The 16865-nt window shown below is 40.6% G+C and overlaps 1 protein-coding gene across 7 annotated transcripts in view; it reads right to left on the bottom strand.

Annotated features, from left to right (window-relative positions):
* The window catches only part of EPB41L3 (erythrocyte membrane protein band 4.1 like 3), a 144393-nt gene that overhangs the window by 53069 nt on the left and 74459 nt on the right, over window positions 1-16865 (bottom strand). For all 7 annotated transcript variants that reach the window (XM_070361517.1, XM_070361514.1, XM_070361520.1 and 4 more), the window contains exons 4-5: window positions 5792-5896; window positions 4266-4308 (exon numbers count right to left, since the gene is read on the bottom strand). In XM_070361517.1, the coding sequence (XP_070217618.1) occupies window positions 4266-4308; window positions 5792-5896 (148 nt within the window). The remainder of the gene's footprint in view (window positions 1-4265; window positions 4309-5791; window positions 5897-16865) is intronic.

The following is a 16865-nucleotide window of genomic DNA, read 5'->3' on the forward strand; positions in this document are numbered from 1 at the left end:
ATTCAGGGTAAACACTCTAAGTTGGAAACTAAGAGGTAATAAAAATAGAAGAAAGATATTTCAATGCAAAAATCCTCATTACAGGAAAGTGAGTTTCAAAGGACTGTGGGCCTGAGAAGCATCTGAGGGGCTTGGTAAAAATGTCAATCCCTAGGCTCCACTCTACTCTACTCCATAGCTCTGATCTCCACAAGGAGATCAAACCAGCCCATCCTAAAGGAAATCAACCCTGAATATTCACTAGAAGGACTGATGCTGAAATTGAAGTTCCAATACTCTGGCCACCTTATGCAAAGAGCTGACTCACTGGAAAAGACCCAGACGCTGGGAAAGATTGAGGGCAGCAGGAGAAGGGGGCGGCAGAGGAAGAGATGGTTAGATAGCATCACTGACTCAATGGACATGAATTTGGGCAAACTTCGGGAGATGGTAAAGGACAGAGGAGCCTGGCATGTTGCAGTCCATGGGGTCCCAGAGAGTCAGACACAACTTAGTGACTGAAGAACAACAAGTTCCACTCTCAGAGGTTTTTATTCTGGAGATTTGAAACACAGCCAAGGAACCTATGATTTCAATAAACGCCCTTATGGTTCTCATACAGTTGGTCTTGGGGACCACACTTTGAAAATCACTAATCCTAAGGAATTCATTGGAAGGACTGATGCTGAAGCTGAAGCTCCAATACTCTGGCCACCTGATGTGAAGAACTGACTCATTGGAAAAGACCCTGATGCTGGGAAAGATTGAAGGCAGGAGGAGAAGGGGGTGACAGAGGATGAGACGGTTGGATGGCATCCCTGACTCGATGGACATGAGTCTGAGCAAGCTCTGGGAGTTGGTGATGGACAGGGAAGCCTGGCATGCTGCAGTCCGTGGGTTCTCAAAGAGTCTGAGACACTACTGAGCAACTGAACTGAACTGAAGATTATAACTCAAATGACAATGAGGTCTCATAGGACATTATTTTGAAAAGTGGGAAAGCTTAAAGAAAACATAACCTATACCATAATCAAGGGGAAAAAAATCCAGTGAAATGAGGCATAAAATTTGAAATTAATATGCAAGGCAGATTTAAACTGAAATATATATCCCCATAGAGAGTTTGGTAGGAACAAATCACTGAGAAGCTATGGTTATGCCATAAATAGGCCTGTGATCCTGAATCTGCTCAGATGACTCTGGTTAGAGACTTCACAATTGGAGGAGTCTCAATGCATAAAAATGACATTCTATAACACTGATATAGGCTTTTAAATTACAAATTTATGATAATTAGAAAACTGTGAAACTAAAGAGAATTCATTATTATGCAAAAATTCTAACTTTAGTCTTCTATGCCTGCCAAATCTTAAAATGTCTAAATATACTATGTTTATAGCATAAATGACTATCATATATTCTATATCATAAAATCACTATATTATAAATACACTATATCCTAAAATAGTAGATTCAGAAATTTTAGATCTGTTAGGCATAAAAGATGACTGGAATAAGAATTTTTTTATAAGCACAAACTCTACAGGCTCAGAATTTTCTGTTTCTCATAAATTTGTGATTTAAAATCTCTATCAGCTAGATTGCCATTGTCTTGAAAATCTCATGCTAGAGAACTACTGTGGGGCTACAACATAAAAATAATGGAAATATCCTTTTATTATGTGTGTTTAGAAGAGAAGGTGATTGTACAATAATTACATGAGGCCTGATAATACTTTTCTGCCTTGATACTAACAGAATGTAACTTTGGTGGAAAGAAGGTATTTAGTACCCAGGAAACAATGAGAAATATAGATAAAAACACCAAATTCCATTTCCAAAAAAATCCCAATTTTCTGTGCCTCCTTTGTCTGCACGATTATCTCTTGGTTTTATGTTTCTGTCACAAACACTGTCTAATCTACACGAGGAAAATTTGCTTTAAATCTCATGTCTGATTGTCCCTTTAGCTTGTCTCTTAGAAAGAAAGGTAGGACAAAGGATAAATGGGAAATAAAGAGAGAGAGACAGAGAAAAAAAGAATTCTATTAACAGCAAAAAAAACTACCTGTTGATACATACAGCCTTTCCTGCAACACTACTATGATTTATCCTTGAACATTTAATAGATTTTCAAAGTGCTTTGTGACTATAAATCACCCAAGTACGAAATAGTATTTTATTAATTAGGTCACTATAAGGAACTTAAATAAAGCACACAAAATGCTAAGACATATTTCAGCACATCTGCTTTTAATAACTCCATAAAAAAGTTCTCAGAACGTATTCATCATCTTAAAGTTTTTACTGGACATCTCTGGATAAAGGTGTGTTTTTATCTACTTATCACACCTGTAGCTTTCCCTGGTTTCAATCCCAATTTATTTCTATCAAACTACTTCATTATCAAGTTTCTTGTTAGTGATGACACCAAATTCCTCTCAAAAATATGGTAAAGATGTTTTCACTGTACAAATAATTCATCAGGCTCTCTACTATCTGAGGAAAAATTCACTATTTTGAGATATTACCTAGCATTAAACCATTTCAAACTGCTTACTACTAATTACTTTTTATTTGCACCTAGGGTATTTGGAGGTCTCAGCACATTCAAAGGCACTAGAAAGATGTTTCTCTTTTAATAGTAAACTGTTGAAAACTTCAATGGAAATGATGTTCTTATTAATAAACTCGTCTTAAATTTTGTCTCCAAATAGAATCAGTTGCTCTGGAAAATTAAACTAGATTTCATGGACAAAAAAAATGAACTGCTTGAAAAAATTAACTAGTTATTTGAAATTATAAAGTATATCTACCTGTTATCATTTATCCATAGTAAAAAGCAATAGCCACAGAAAAGGGTTAAATAAAAAATTAGTTGTTCTCAACCCCTTACCCCGCAGGGACATTTCTGGGGGGTATTTACTATTAATAACATTCATGCTCTTCCCAAATATCCACATACCTATATACATGCATAACTCTGTCTTGCTGCACCGTACCGCACCGCACGCTGGAGTCTTAGTTCTGAACCCTCACCCCCTGCAGCGGAAGCGTGGAGTCTTAGCTACTGGACTGCCAGGGAAGTCCCTATGCATAATTCTGTTTAAACAAATATGATTTATTTCTTTAAGGTCTCACTAATGAGAGCTAAAACTATACTCTATCTCATTCTATTTAATAGCTACCTAGTATTTCAAGGTATGGCTATTTCATGATCGATTTAATCATTTCCTTATACATGGATATTTTAAGTTGAAACAGTTTTCTGCTATGCCAATGGTATTACAATGAACTTTCCTACACGTACACATATGTACATACTCCTATCTAACACACACACTGATAACACTTCTACAAGTAAAATTAGGGGTCAAAGAATAAGTACCTTTTAAATTCTAATAAATATTGACAAAAAGTGTCTTCTTAAAGGGTTATATTTCTCCCAATTGAGTACAAAATTGCCAGTGCAGGGAATTATTAAAATTTTAAAATCTTTGCTCTGGAAAATTAAACTAGGTTTTATTGATAAAAAATGAACTGCTTGAAAAAATTAACTAGTTATTTGAAACTATAAAGTATATCTTTTACCATTTATCCATAGCAAAAAGCAACAGCTATAGAAAAGGGCTAAAAATTAAAAAAAAATCCTCTCTCTCAACTGCCTATGCTACAGTGCCATTTTCACTGAATAGGTGAAAAAATGTCTCATTTTAATTAGCAGTTAATTACTACTAAGATTTAGCACCCTGTCTAATACTTATTAGTTACCTGTTTTAAACTTTCTGTGTTGCTCCTGTAGTTGTTTTGTCCATTAGGAAATGTGAAATGTGCATTTCTTAATTTGCCTTTAGGGGCTAAGGAAAGAAGCTATCATCAGATAATAAAATTCAGTCTGACTTGTTATTAAATGACTGTTACTTCTAGCTTGACTGCTTGCCTTTCGTACTTTGGTTAGGCATAATATAACATTAATAATTAAATTTGGAACTTTAAAATGATTGTCAATGGGGGCACCACTTGATTAAATCACATCTCACATCTGTGTACAGGCAAGGGACTAGGTCAAAAGTCATGTCATTTTACTCCCAGGTTGTCATAATTCATAAAGGGTGATGGGTATCTGAGCCAGACAAATCTGCCAAAAATAAAACTTGAGATCTTAATCTGTCTTTCAAAATACTGTATCCACACCAGCCATGTGGGTAAGAGGTACTAATTCAGATAAGCCCACAGTTTGGAAATCTCCCTCCCATTTCTACACAAAATAATCCAAAAGAACTTACTTCGAATCTGTTTTTTAATTTCCTTAGCAGGATCCAACCAGTTCTGAAAAAGAAGTGAGAGTCTGAATATGAATCAGAGAAGAACAGAAATGATTTCGTGTTGAGTGGGTAGAGACACGGGCTAAGTGCATTTGGGAGGGAGCAGGGAATGGCTATCGGAAGGGCCTCCAGCTGGGTCCTGCCCCTAATATGTCCAGCTGCCTTCACTCGTCCCGAGAGGGCCCAGGCTCTTGTCTCTTGAGAAGATGTGTGTATGTGCAGGATTTAGGCTGGACAAAATTCTTTTACAAGTGCCTTCAGAGATTCAAGCTAGCATAGAAAGAGAGTAGAAAAGATGGTGGATTCTATGTTCTAACAAATTAGGAGAAAAAAATGAAGAAACAGCCAACCCCCAGTCACTGCAGAGGATTGGTCACAGGACCCCAGATGACTGAAATCTGGGGATGCTCAAGTCCCTGATATGAAATAGCACAGTATCTGTATACAACCTATACAATCCCCTCACATACTTGAAGTCATCTCTAGATTATTTCTAACACCTAATACAATGGAAATGCGATAGAAAGAGCTGCTGGTACACCAGCAAATTAAAATTCTGTTTTTGGAACATTCTGGAATTTTCTAAAAAAATATTTTTGATCCTCTGTTGGTTGAATCTGCAGATGCAGAACCTGAGAACACATAGAGTTGGCTACGTGTAATGTGACTCCACTGATGTCCTAGCTGTTCAGCTTCCCATGTAGTGACTTCTGTGATTATAGATTTTAAAGCACCTTCTTAAATGCATTCCTAACAAACAAACACTTGTTTGAGACTTTATGATTTTCTTCATCAGAACACTCAGGCATTTCATGATGAAGTGAAGACATCACCCAGTGAATCCAGCCAAGATTAAGTACGATTCACAGAATGACAACCAAACAAGTAACATTTATGAACACGATTGTGGTGGCTCAGTTTCCAGTATTAAGGAGATAATTTGTTCTTCCTCATTTCTCAGGTGGTTGAGAGGATAAGTGAGGAAAAGGCCTAACGAGGCTGCATCAGCTGTGAGAGTCTACAGAGGCAGACTGGATACCTAAGACAAGACCCCTCTCATATTGTGACGCAGCCAGAATATGAAAGCATAATGAGATGAATTAACAGTAAGATGGCATCCAGTGGACATGTTTCCCGTGTATCAATGTATTTGATTCTCAGTGGCTCAAATCCACTGACGTATTATCATACCCTCCCCAAAGCACTATATAAAATGCTTTTCTGGAAGCATAAAGAACTCAAGCATGAAGAGCAGAAACACTGACTTACTGTTTCCAAAAGACTCAAGATTGAAGGAAGTTGTCGATAATTTCCCTCATGAAGAAATAAGGTGATAAACAGCATTTAGGGCCTCAGACAGTACATGTGAGGTGTAGGGGTGCGAGGGGTGGGTGGAGAAGACGATCTACCGATTCAGTGTCAGTTCACTTTCTTGCAGTGAAGGGCAGCTGAAGCCAGAAGATTCTCTATAGCTTTGAACCACTCACCTTCTGGTTTTCAGCATCTCGATATGTAAGCCCAAAATAGTCTTTCTCTAGCAAATTCAGATGTTCACAGACTTTATCAAACAGCACTTGGCCTCTGGAGCGTTTCTGTGAAGAACAAAACAGAAAAACAAGTTACCAAAAAAGTTCTTCAATTGCCACCATTAAAACGGGTACACTTTAAAATGTTGCTTGTTGTAACTGTTCAGTAAATGATGAGTGGGTGTGATCAGTTCAGTGGGGTGCCATTGCAGGAGATGTAAGAGATGAGGATTCGATTCCTGGGTTGGGAAGATCATGTGGAGTAGTAAATGGCAACCCACTCCAGTATTCTTGTCTGGAAAAAAGGCAATCATCTGGGGGAAAAAAATCCATCAGCTTAATTTATGGTGATACACAGCATCTATCATGTTTTCATGTGAGACTTTAAAGCTCTTTCAACTTGGCCTTGGAGTCTGAGATGGATTAACCGTCAGCAATTAAGCTAAACTACTTTTTGTTTGCATAGTAGCAACATTTCACATCTTGTACATTAAGCATATTTGTCTTTAAGATTTAATACAGTAAGAGAAAAATAAGAAAATTGATAAACAATGGGCATGCCAAAAAAGAAAGTATTCAGAAGATCTGTAAGGTGGTATGTATTACTGTGCAACTGCAAATATATTGGAAATTACTCAGCCCCCTCAAGCATGACTATTTAGGAGAAAAGATAAATTTAGGATAGAAAAGTGAAGCCTGGTTTATAGCTAGCTAAATAATCAATGTTGTATTTGAATAAAGTTTAATAATGTATGAAAATAAATTACATGATAGCAAAACTGCTTAACACTCAACGGATATGAGTAAATGGTATGACAACAAAATGCTGCCTGCTAGTTTAAATCTTATATTTGTAAATAATGGAATATTGCTTCTGAAAAATTCTTAATAAATTATAAAGTTTTCACACACACAAAAAACAAACTGGTTCTTCTGATGCTTCCATTGGTAAGATCTCCAGTTTAAGAGAAAAGAACACAGAGGTGCAGAGGACTTAGATGAGAGAGGCAGTCTTGCTGCTGCCTATGTTGGTGGCTTTAACAGATAAACCTAATTCTGAATCTTCCTTATGTCCCCTACATCTGTGCAGACCTCTCTCCCTCTGTAAAATGGGTATGATGCCATCTATTTATTTGCAGCGTTGTTGTTCACTCACTCAGTCATGTCTGACTCTTTGCGACCCCATGGACTACAGCATGCCAGGCTTCCCTGTCCTTCACTATCTCCCAGAACAAAAACATTCAAACTTGGTCCAATGATTACACACATCAAGCATCCCACAAACATCAGCTGTTATCAGCCTAAGTGACAAGTGGCAGAATATGTAATGTAGGACTCAGTTTGCCTTTTTGTTGCAGGAGAACAAACACAGCTCCTTGTGGGGCTGATAAACATCCTTAGTACTAAAATTCTGCTAGTGGTAAAGAACCAGCCTGCCAGTGCAGGGGACATAAGAGATGCGGGTTTGATCCCTGGGTCGGGAAGATTCCTCTGGAGAGGGCATGGCAACCCACTCCAGTATTCTTGCCAGGAGAACCCATGGACAGAGGAGCCTGATGAGCTACAGTCCACAGGGTTGCAAAGAGTCAGACAGGACAGAAGCAACTCACCACACACACAACATTAAAATATCCTGCTCTGGGACTTTCCTGATGATCCAGTGGCCAAGAACCCCTACTCCCAACTGCAGAGGACCTGGGTTCAATCCTTGGTCAGGGAACTAGATCCCATATGTCAAAACTAAGATCTAGTGTAGCCAAAATAAATAAACAATTTTAAAAAATACCCTGTTTTTTCAGATATCAATTATGTTTATTGCCTAACTGCTTTAAGCAGAACATAATATACACAACACATACACATACAAATAAACAGCAGTGTCTGGCCAAGTACTTTCTCAATGAGCAAAAACAAAACAGATAAATAAATAAACCTTTCTCTACAGAAACTTCTACTTTCTTTGACCCAGCGGACCTCAGCCAGGCCCTCAATGGAGGACTTATCCTCCTCGTGCTGCAGGCAGCCTTGGACATCGTTTTAACTACCTGTCTTCTTCCTCTTGTTTAACAGGTGGAAAGCCTAGCTCAGGCGAGACCACTGTGCTAGCTGGTTCTTACTTTTCTGGCTCCTCACCATTTGATTTCTATTAATGACCCATGTGAGAGTTGGACCGAAAAGAAGGCTGAGCACCGAAGAATTGATGCTTTCCAACTGTGCTGCTGGAATAGACTCTTGAGAATCCCTTGGACAGCAAGGAGATCAAACCAGTTAGTCCTAAAGGAAATCAACCCTGAATATTCACTGGAAGGACAGAAGCTGAAGCTCCAATACTTTGGCCACCTGATGCAAACAGCTCATTCGTTGGAAATGACCCTGATGCTGGGAAAGATTGAGGGCAAGAAGGGAAGGGGTTGATAGAGGATGAGATAGCTCAATGGCATCACCGACTCAGTGGACATGAATTTGATCAAACTCCAGGAGATAGTGAAGGACAAGGAAGACTGGTGTGCTGTAATTCATGGGGTGAAAAGATGGGGGTCACATGACTTAGCGACTGAACAACAATGACCCACAGCTTTCTCTTGAATAGACTACTTTTCTTAAACATATTTGAATACTATATATTTATATACACACACACATACATATACTTTTTAGTTTTCCACTATTTTACACCTTTAATACAATATTAAAATTCATTCATTAAATTAAATATAATCACACACAAAATTCTTTTCAGGCTTTCTTTTCCACAAATTTCTATATTCATATTAGTTTGGCCTTTCTTTTTTTTTTTTCCACATAGAAATAACCAGTTCAGGGCAAAATTACTTTCTTTTTCTTTCACTAACAAACAGTTTGTAAGACAATAACATAGTGGTCCATTCTTAACCCTGAGGGGTTTGGGGGGATTTGTTTCTGTCTGTTTTGGCTCTAAGAACCAAGACGGTTTGTTTAGAATCTACTATAATGTTGTCGTTGTTGTTCAGTTGCTAAGTCAAGTCTGACTCTCTGCAACCCCATGGACTGCAGCACACCAGGCTTCCCTGTCCTTTACCATCTCCCAGAGTTTGCTCAAACTCACGTGCATTGAGTTGGTGATGCCATCCATCCATCTTGTCCTCTGTCATCCCCTTCTCCTGCTTTCAATCTTTCCCAGCATCAGGGTCTTTTCCAATGAATCGACTCTTCACATCAGGTGGCCAAAGCACTGGAGCTTCAGCATCAGTTCCTTTCAGTGAATATTCAGGGTGATTTCTTTTAGGATTGACTGGTTTGATCTCTCCTACTATAGATGGTTGGGCTTCCCTTGTGGCTTAGCTGGTAAAGAATCCGCCTGCAATGCGGGACACCTGGGTTTGATCCCTGGGTTGGAAAGATCCCCTGGAGAAGGGAAAGGCTATCCACTCCAGTATTCTGGCCTGGAGAATTCATGGACTGCAGAGTCCATGGGGTCGCAAAGAGTTGGACACAACTGAGTGACTTTCACTTTCACTACAGATGGTTATATGTAAACAATGAAATTCCTATCTACTAAATCTCACCACAGCCGACAGCCAGTTGGATGACACCAGAAAGGCCTCTCACGTTATGTGGGCCTTCTCCTGCTCATCCTTGATTGAGAATGGAAGACTCCATAAGGAGCCAGGGATCACGGACTCGAGGATATAGGGCCCCTGTGCTCATGGCCAACATCACTATGATCACAGCTCACTGCCCCAGAGCCTAGACATGGCATCTGCACACGTAAAGGGAAAGACCCTGGTGATGGCTGGAGTCGAGACAGGACACAAAACAGGACTATTTTCCAGCCCCACACAAGTTCCCCTCTGTAATCACTCTCACCTCCCCCAAACTGATAGTTTTTACACAGATGATTTTTTTCTAGCATATTATTCGAGTTTTTCAAGTCAATTATTTCTACATGTTTGACATCATGTGCATCTTTGGGTAATAGTATCTAAAATATGACTAAAGCTCAACAGTCACCCGGAATTTCTAGAGAATTTATGTTAAATATTTGTTTCCCAGAGAAAGGATGTTCATGAAGTGATCAAATCTAGGCACCTAATTTTCATGGGGTGTGTTTATATATTGCTATAATGAGTCAAGAATTCAGTAGATTCAAAAACGTTTTTTTGGACAGAGTTATTCTAAAATCAATGGATAATTTACTTAACTGGAGACAAACACTTTTTAATCTCATTTGCTGTTTCCTGAGAGTTGATAAGTCATGTCTCTGACTCAAATGCATTCGCAGTTCATGTAACCCTTCACTATTAACACATGAACATCATGAAATCCTGAGTTTGCTTTGCAGTTACAAACCAAGGGGCTTCCCAGATGGCCCAGTGGGTAAAGAATCTCCCTGCCAACGCAGGAGACACGGGTTCAGTCCCTGGGTTGGGAAGATCCCCTGGAGAAGGAAATGGCAACTCACTCCAGCATTCTTGCTTGAGAAAGCCCATGGACAGAGGAGCCTGGTGGGCTACATGCCATGGGGTTGCAAAAGAGTTGAACACGACTTAGTGACTAAACAACAACAAACCAATGATGGACTGCCCTCTCTTGACTCTTTTTTTCCTCTTAAAACTGGATTTCTAATAGAGAAGATGAGGATACAGCTATCACCACCACTCAAACACAGCAGATGAAACAAGTCTTTCTGCAACATTAATGAAACTTCCCGAAGTCAAAGCTACTCCAGGATTTTTATGTCTGTAAAACACTGGTTCTCAAGGCATAGCTTATCAATCAGCATCACTTGGGAAGTTTATATTAAAATGTTTATTTTCACTTTCACTTGTCTGCTTAGAGAAACAAGTTTTAAAAATTAACTTCAAAATGTTTCAGGATTGGGGAATTTCAAACAGTTCCAAAAGTAGAGACAACAGTATCATGAAACCCTGTATACTTATCGCCCAATTTTAACAAATGCCTTTTGAAGATCACAACCTTGGTTCATCTGAGTTTTGCTCCCCTCATCCTACCCGACAGTTATTTGGAAGCATCTAAGCAAATAATTTTGTCTCTATTTATCTTAGCATTTAACTCTGCTCTTTCAAAAAGTATAATTGCAATGCCTTCATCACATTTAAACAAAATTAGCAATCAGTCCATACTATCACCAAATGTGTAGTCAGTGCTTTAATTTCTCCAATTGTTTCAAAGCTTTTCTTTTCATTTTCTTTGATAAGCCCATACATTGCAATGCTGCTGCTGCTGCGTCGATTCAGTCGTGTCCGACTCTGTGTGACCCCATAGACGGCAGCCCACCAGGCTCCCGTCCCTGGGATTCTCCAGGCAAGAACATTGGAGTGGGTTGCCATTGCCTTCTCCAATGCATGAAAGTGAAAAGTGAAAGTGAAGTCGCTCAGTCCTGTCTGACTTGTAGCGACCCCATGGACTGCAGCCTACCAGGCTCCTCCGCCCATGGGATTTTCCAGGCAAGAGTACTGGTGGGGTGCCATTGCCTTCTCCGATACATCACAATAGGCTGTCATATCTCCGTAGTCTCTCTGAAACTGCAAGCTTTCCATTTATCCTGGTTTTCCTGTTGAAATGAACTTGTTTTGGAAATCAGGTCATTTGCCTGCAGAGTTCCCTCAGTCTAGACTTGCTGCTCGCATCTTCATGGTGTAATTTAACACGTTCCTCTGTCTTTTGTATTTTCTGTAAACTGACAGTAAAATCTAGAAGCTTGACCAGAATTCTTATTTGACTGTTTTCTATAACAGATGCTATGTAATTTCATCAGGAGGCATACAGTGACTCCTGCCTTTTTTGTAATATTTTGTTGTTGTTAGTTGCTAAGTCATGTCCAACTCCTTTGTGACCCCAAGGACTGTAACCCGCCAGGCTCCTCTGTCCATAGGATTTCCCAGGCAAGAATATTGGAGTGGGTTGCCATTTCCTTCTCCAGAGGATCTTCTTGACCCAGGGATTGAACCCATGTTTCATGCATTGGCAGGTAGGTTCTTCACCACTAAGCCATCTCGGAAGCACAGTCACTAAAGATTGTTGCCCTAGACCCATTGAATTGAGATGGCAAGATGGGAATATTCTAATCCTCATCATTGCTCCCCCAATGATCAGCTGGAGCATGTCTATGAAGAGAGTCTCTTTGTCAAAATTATGTATCCAGTGACATAATTTGATGAAGCCAGGATCAACACTCACACCTTCTCCTCTGTTCAATTTCAAGACAAGTTGGCTCCCTAGCATCATCTAAAAGTCACCAGTTAGAATTTTTGTCTTACATTGTCACTATGAACTCACGGAGGTAAATCAGGCTTGATGTGTTTCAGTCCATTATGGGTGTTACCCTTAGTGAAGCTCTAAATGTCCCTAAATGCTCTGCCTGGCCTTTTGCTGTCAACTCTCATCCTTCACGACGCTTCTCTAGTGCCACTTCTTTATAGCACTTCCTGTCCTCCCAGCCAAATGTGATGTCTCTTGTCTCTGGACATTTGAGCACTTCTGGTACCAAGAGGGCACTTTCCACATTCCACTTTACATTGCAGCCATCTATCTGTGCATCACCTTTTACCCTGACCGACTATAAAGACATTCTTCATGCTATCAAGCCAGTTATACTTTTTTTTTTGCCATGCTGTATGGCAAGTGGGATCTCAGTTTTCCTACCAAGGATTACACCCATGCCCCTGCATTGGGAGCATGGAGTCTTAACCACTGGACTTCCAGGAGAGTCCCTCCTACACTTTTTATGGGACCTCATTTTGGTCAAATATCATCAAGAGATTAAAAAGGTAATGTGATGGAAAATTTACATAAAATTTTTCTTGCCAGCATATCATAACCAATGTTGCAGAAGCAATAATTTAACCTAGGGTTTTCAACCTTGGACCCTGGGAACAGTGAAAAAGACACCAATATCCAGGAACCCATGTCAGGACAAAGAAATCAGAATTTCTGAAGGTGGGAGCATGGTCTTTGCAGGTTATCAAGATCTTGTTTGCAGGTATGGTTGAAAGGTACACTTAAATTAAGTTTACAATTTAAAAACTCTTAAATAGGAGGACTCCAAAGCAATGCTTCTTTTTTTGATGAAATATGTAACTTTTTCATAACAGTTTCTTTCAGGCCTCTTAGACCAACACTGATAGCTACATGATAATAAACTTTATTTACATACAGACACAGTCTTAAAATCTTAAGATATCCTTTCCAACAAATTTTCTTAAAAAACGTTAAGTTCTCAAGAAATGAAAAACCAGTCAAATGTTGAAATAAAATGATACAAACGAGCAATGATAAATCACCAAACTATAAAACCAACCAGTAAACAAACCAAACAATGAATTTGCATTGAAAACTATGAACAAGGTACACAAAATTAAAATGTTTGTTGAATTTTAAGTGGTGGCATTTTCCCTTGGGAGAGCCAAAACATATAGACTTTAACTGAAGAACCTGCTGCTGCTGCTAAGTCACTTCAGTCGTGTCCAACTCTTCCCCATAGACGGAAGCCCACCAGGCTCCCCCATCCCTGGGATTCTCCAGGCAAGAACACTGGAGTGGGTTGCCATTGCCTTCTCCAATGGATGAAAGTGAAAAGTGAAAGTGAAGTTGCTCAGTCGTGTCTGACTCTTAGCGACCCCATGGACTGCAGCCTACCAGGCTCCTCTGCCCATGGGATTTTCCAGGCAAGAGTACTGGAGTGGGGTGCCATTGCCTTCTCCAGAAGAACCTGATACCATACTAAAAAATGACCCAGGTGGGATAAGAAATATCTTGATTTCCTCTTTTGTGATTGAGCAGAAGCATTCACATCTTGCCCAGCACGTTAGGGAGGAGACCAGAAGGAACAAACACACAGGGCTCTGAGCCTGGGGTGGGATGGAGGGAGGAGCTGCTCTTGGTGCACGTGTGTGCGTGCTGCGTCGCTTCAGTTGCCTCCGCCTCTGTGTGACGCTGTGGACTGTAGCCTGCCAGGCTCCTCTGTCCACAGGAATCTCCAGGCAAGAATACAACCCCTGGAGTGGGTCATGATGCCCTCCTCCACCTGGAGATTGAACCTATGTCTCCTGCGTTGGCAGGTGGATTCTTTACCACTAGCGCCACCTGGGAAGCCCACACCTGGGCACATGCCCTCCTAAAAGGCCTGGAAACTCTGGCTTGATCTGTGCTCCCAAACATAAGCCCAAATTGTACTAAATCTCAGCACAAGACTTCAATACAATTTGTCTTTTCTTTCAGTCTCACAAAGCTATGAATCAGTCGCTAAGAAAGGCTAAACGCTGAAATTAGAGAAATTTGTAAAGTCAAGTATAATGTCCTTGCCTGAGAAGATGGGCTGCAGTTCTTATTTTCTGGAGCTGCACAATTATGGAGAAAATGAAGCAGAGACTGTCGTCCTGCCTGAGAAGTGTAGCTAATCAGTGGTCCCTACTCCTTAAAAGGGGGACAGGGGGCGGGAGGCGGGGAAGCAAAGCCATCAGCACCAAGGTTGCGGGTACATCCTTGAGGCTCCTCAGGATCGATGTGTCCATTTCTAGAAACTGTTGCTTAAAAAAAAGTCTTGTTACATTTCATTGTTCAGTTGTTGTGTCCACTGCAGCATACTAGCCTCCCCTCTCCTTCATTATTTCCCTGAGTTTGCTCAAATTCATGTCCATTGAGTTGGTGACGCCATCCAACTATCTCATCCTCTGCTGCCTGTCTTCTCCTTCTGCCCTCAATCTTTCCCAGCATCAGGGTCTTTTCCAATGAATCAGCCCTTAGCATCAGGTGGCCAAAGTATTGGAGTTTTAGCTTCAGCATCAGTCCTTCCAATGAATATTCAGGGTTGATTTCCTTTAGGATTGACTGGTTTGATCTCCTTCCTGTTCAAGGGACTCTCAAGAGTCTTCTCCAGCACCACAGTTTGAAAGAGTCAATTCTTTGGTGCTTAGGCTTCTCTATGGTCTAGATCTAGCATCCGTACATGACTAGGAAAAATTATAGCTTTGACTAGATGGACCTTTTCAGCAAAGTGATCTCTGCTTTTTAATATGCTCTCTAGGTCTGTCATAGCTTAGGCTAAACCACATGTGTTAATACAAAGAAATATATACGATGTTGAGAACTAACAGAGAAATTGACACTTCTGTACCTTTATTTCAGCTGCTTTGAAATTTGAGGATGCACCAGCCCTGTAAGCACTTCCATCTCTCCACCATGTATCTTCCTCAAACAGATTGCTGATTTTCTCCTGCAAATTATACCTTCCCATAGATTGATGCACTTTGTGAACTTGCATTTCTGTCCCCTAAGGACAGGAAACTGGACACCCTTTTTAATGTCCCCAACAGAATGTCCTAAACACCAAAAACATTCAACATATGTGTCTAATAAGTGCTCCTGGCATGAATCTGAAGGAGGAATTTCTCCTCACATTACCTTGGATTAGTCTTGTTGCAAAATGCCATCTCTTTTTTCATGCTTCCTTCTGTAACTGCGTATTTCCTCATTGAATGCCTCTCCATTCTCCTCACTTTTAAAGGTCAAATGGAATTCTCTTAATTTCTAAAAGACGGCATCACCATTTGCCTGGTGTTTAGGAGCATCTGAAGAGCTCCACAAACTGACCTGGCTGGAGCCTGAGCCTAAATCGGACACCTGGACTCCGTGTAAGTCATTTCTTCCTCAGTTTTCCCTTTTCTGTTTGAAAAATGTTCTAATACTGTCTGCCCTGAAATTTAAGTGTTGTTGTTTTCTTTTAAATCTACATTTAGAAAATAGCAGGAGTCCGTGGTCAACTCATGAATAAAAGATGATGACGGTGTCTGGTCTGTGACAACAGCCTGAAGTCCCCGAGAGAGATCTGAGGCCGGGAAGGTCTGAGAAGTGCTACGTGGCCCCAGCTGCCCTGTGTGCATCCACTTACATTTGGGGCTTTCTGTCTCAAGTGTACTTTCAATGCCAAGTTTAATAAGCACAGCAGGAAGTCCATTATCCCCATCACTACTGCCAGAATCCACGCCCCAAAGGGCAGGACTTAATGGAAACTTCAGCCTGTGTGAAGTGAAGTGAAAGTCCGTCAGTCGTGTCCAACTCTTTGCGACCCCACGGACTATACAGTCCACGGGATTCTCCAGGCCAGAATACTAGAGTGGGCAGAATACTAGAAGCCGTTCCCTTCTGTAAGGGATCTTCCCAACCCAGGGATAGAATCCAGGTCTCGCGCATTGCAGCTGGATTCTTTAGCAGCTGAGCCACCAGGGAAGCCCAAATCCCAAGTGTGATCCAGACAGCGAATGCAAGGAGGGCTGATGTGAGAGGCAGAGATGAATTTTTTCTGCCTAGACGTTATGTGTCTCACTAGCATGTTCTTTAAATTCACAGGCAATTGGCTTTTCAGAAAACCATGACAGTTCTTTTAAATATTAATAAGTCCATTAATAGTTATTCTGCCATTTTCTTAAACTCGGCTCAGTTGGCAGTGCCGATACGGAGAGGCCTGTGAAAACAGGAACTCAGAACCACATCCTGGTGTTGCTTGGTTTTTAAACAAAACAGTAATTTATTTCCAATTGTCTAGAGATTAGACAGTTGTCTAATGTCTCAACTGTCTAGAGATTGGAATTCATCTAGCATTATTTAAATATCTTTAGGATGCAGTTTTAAAGATATTATTCTTTTCCAATTCAAGTTTGTTTCCCTATCATTCTATTCTAAACGAGGCTCATCAGACAGCCCCAGCGCTGGACCCTGACTCTACAACTAGCTGGCTGTGAGGTGAGACAGTCACTGAAGCTTTCTGAACTTCACTCCCTTCCTTAAAAAATGGTAATAATATCTTTCCTTACTCATAAGACTGTTGCATTAATTAATACACAGGAAAGGACTTCCCTGGCGGCCTGGCGGTGGTTAAGACTGCACTTCCACTGCAGGGCGTGTGGGTTTCATCCCTGGTTGGGGGAACTAAGATCCTATGTACCTCGAGCCCCTTGCCCCTGCAAAAAACCCCAAACATAAACCCCCCTGATGACCAAGGAACCTTCACAGCAGCACTGAATGCAGACCTTCCGTC

Source organism: Bos mutus, chromosome 24, assembly GCF_027580195.1.
Source record: "Bos mutus isolate GX-2022 chromosome 24, NWIPB_WYAK_1.1, whole genome shotgun sequence".
NCBI lineage: Eukaryota > Metazoa > Chordata > Mammalia > Artiodactyla > Bovidae > Bos > Bos mutus.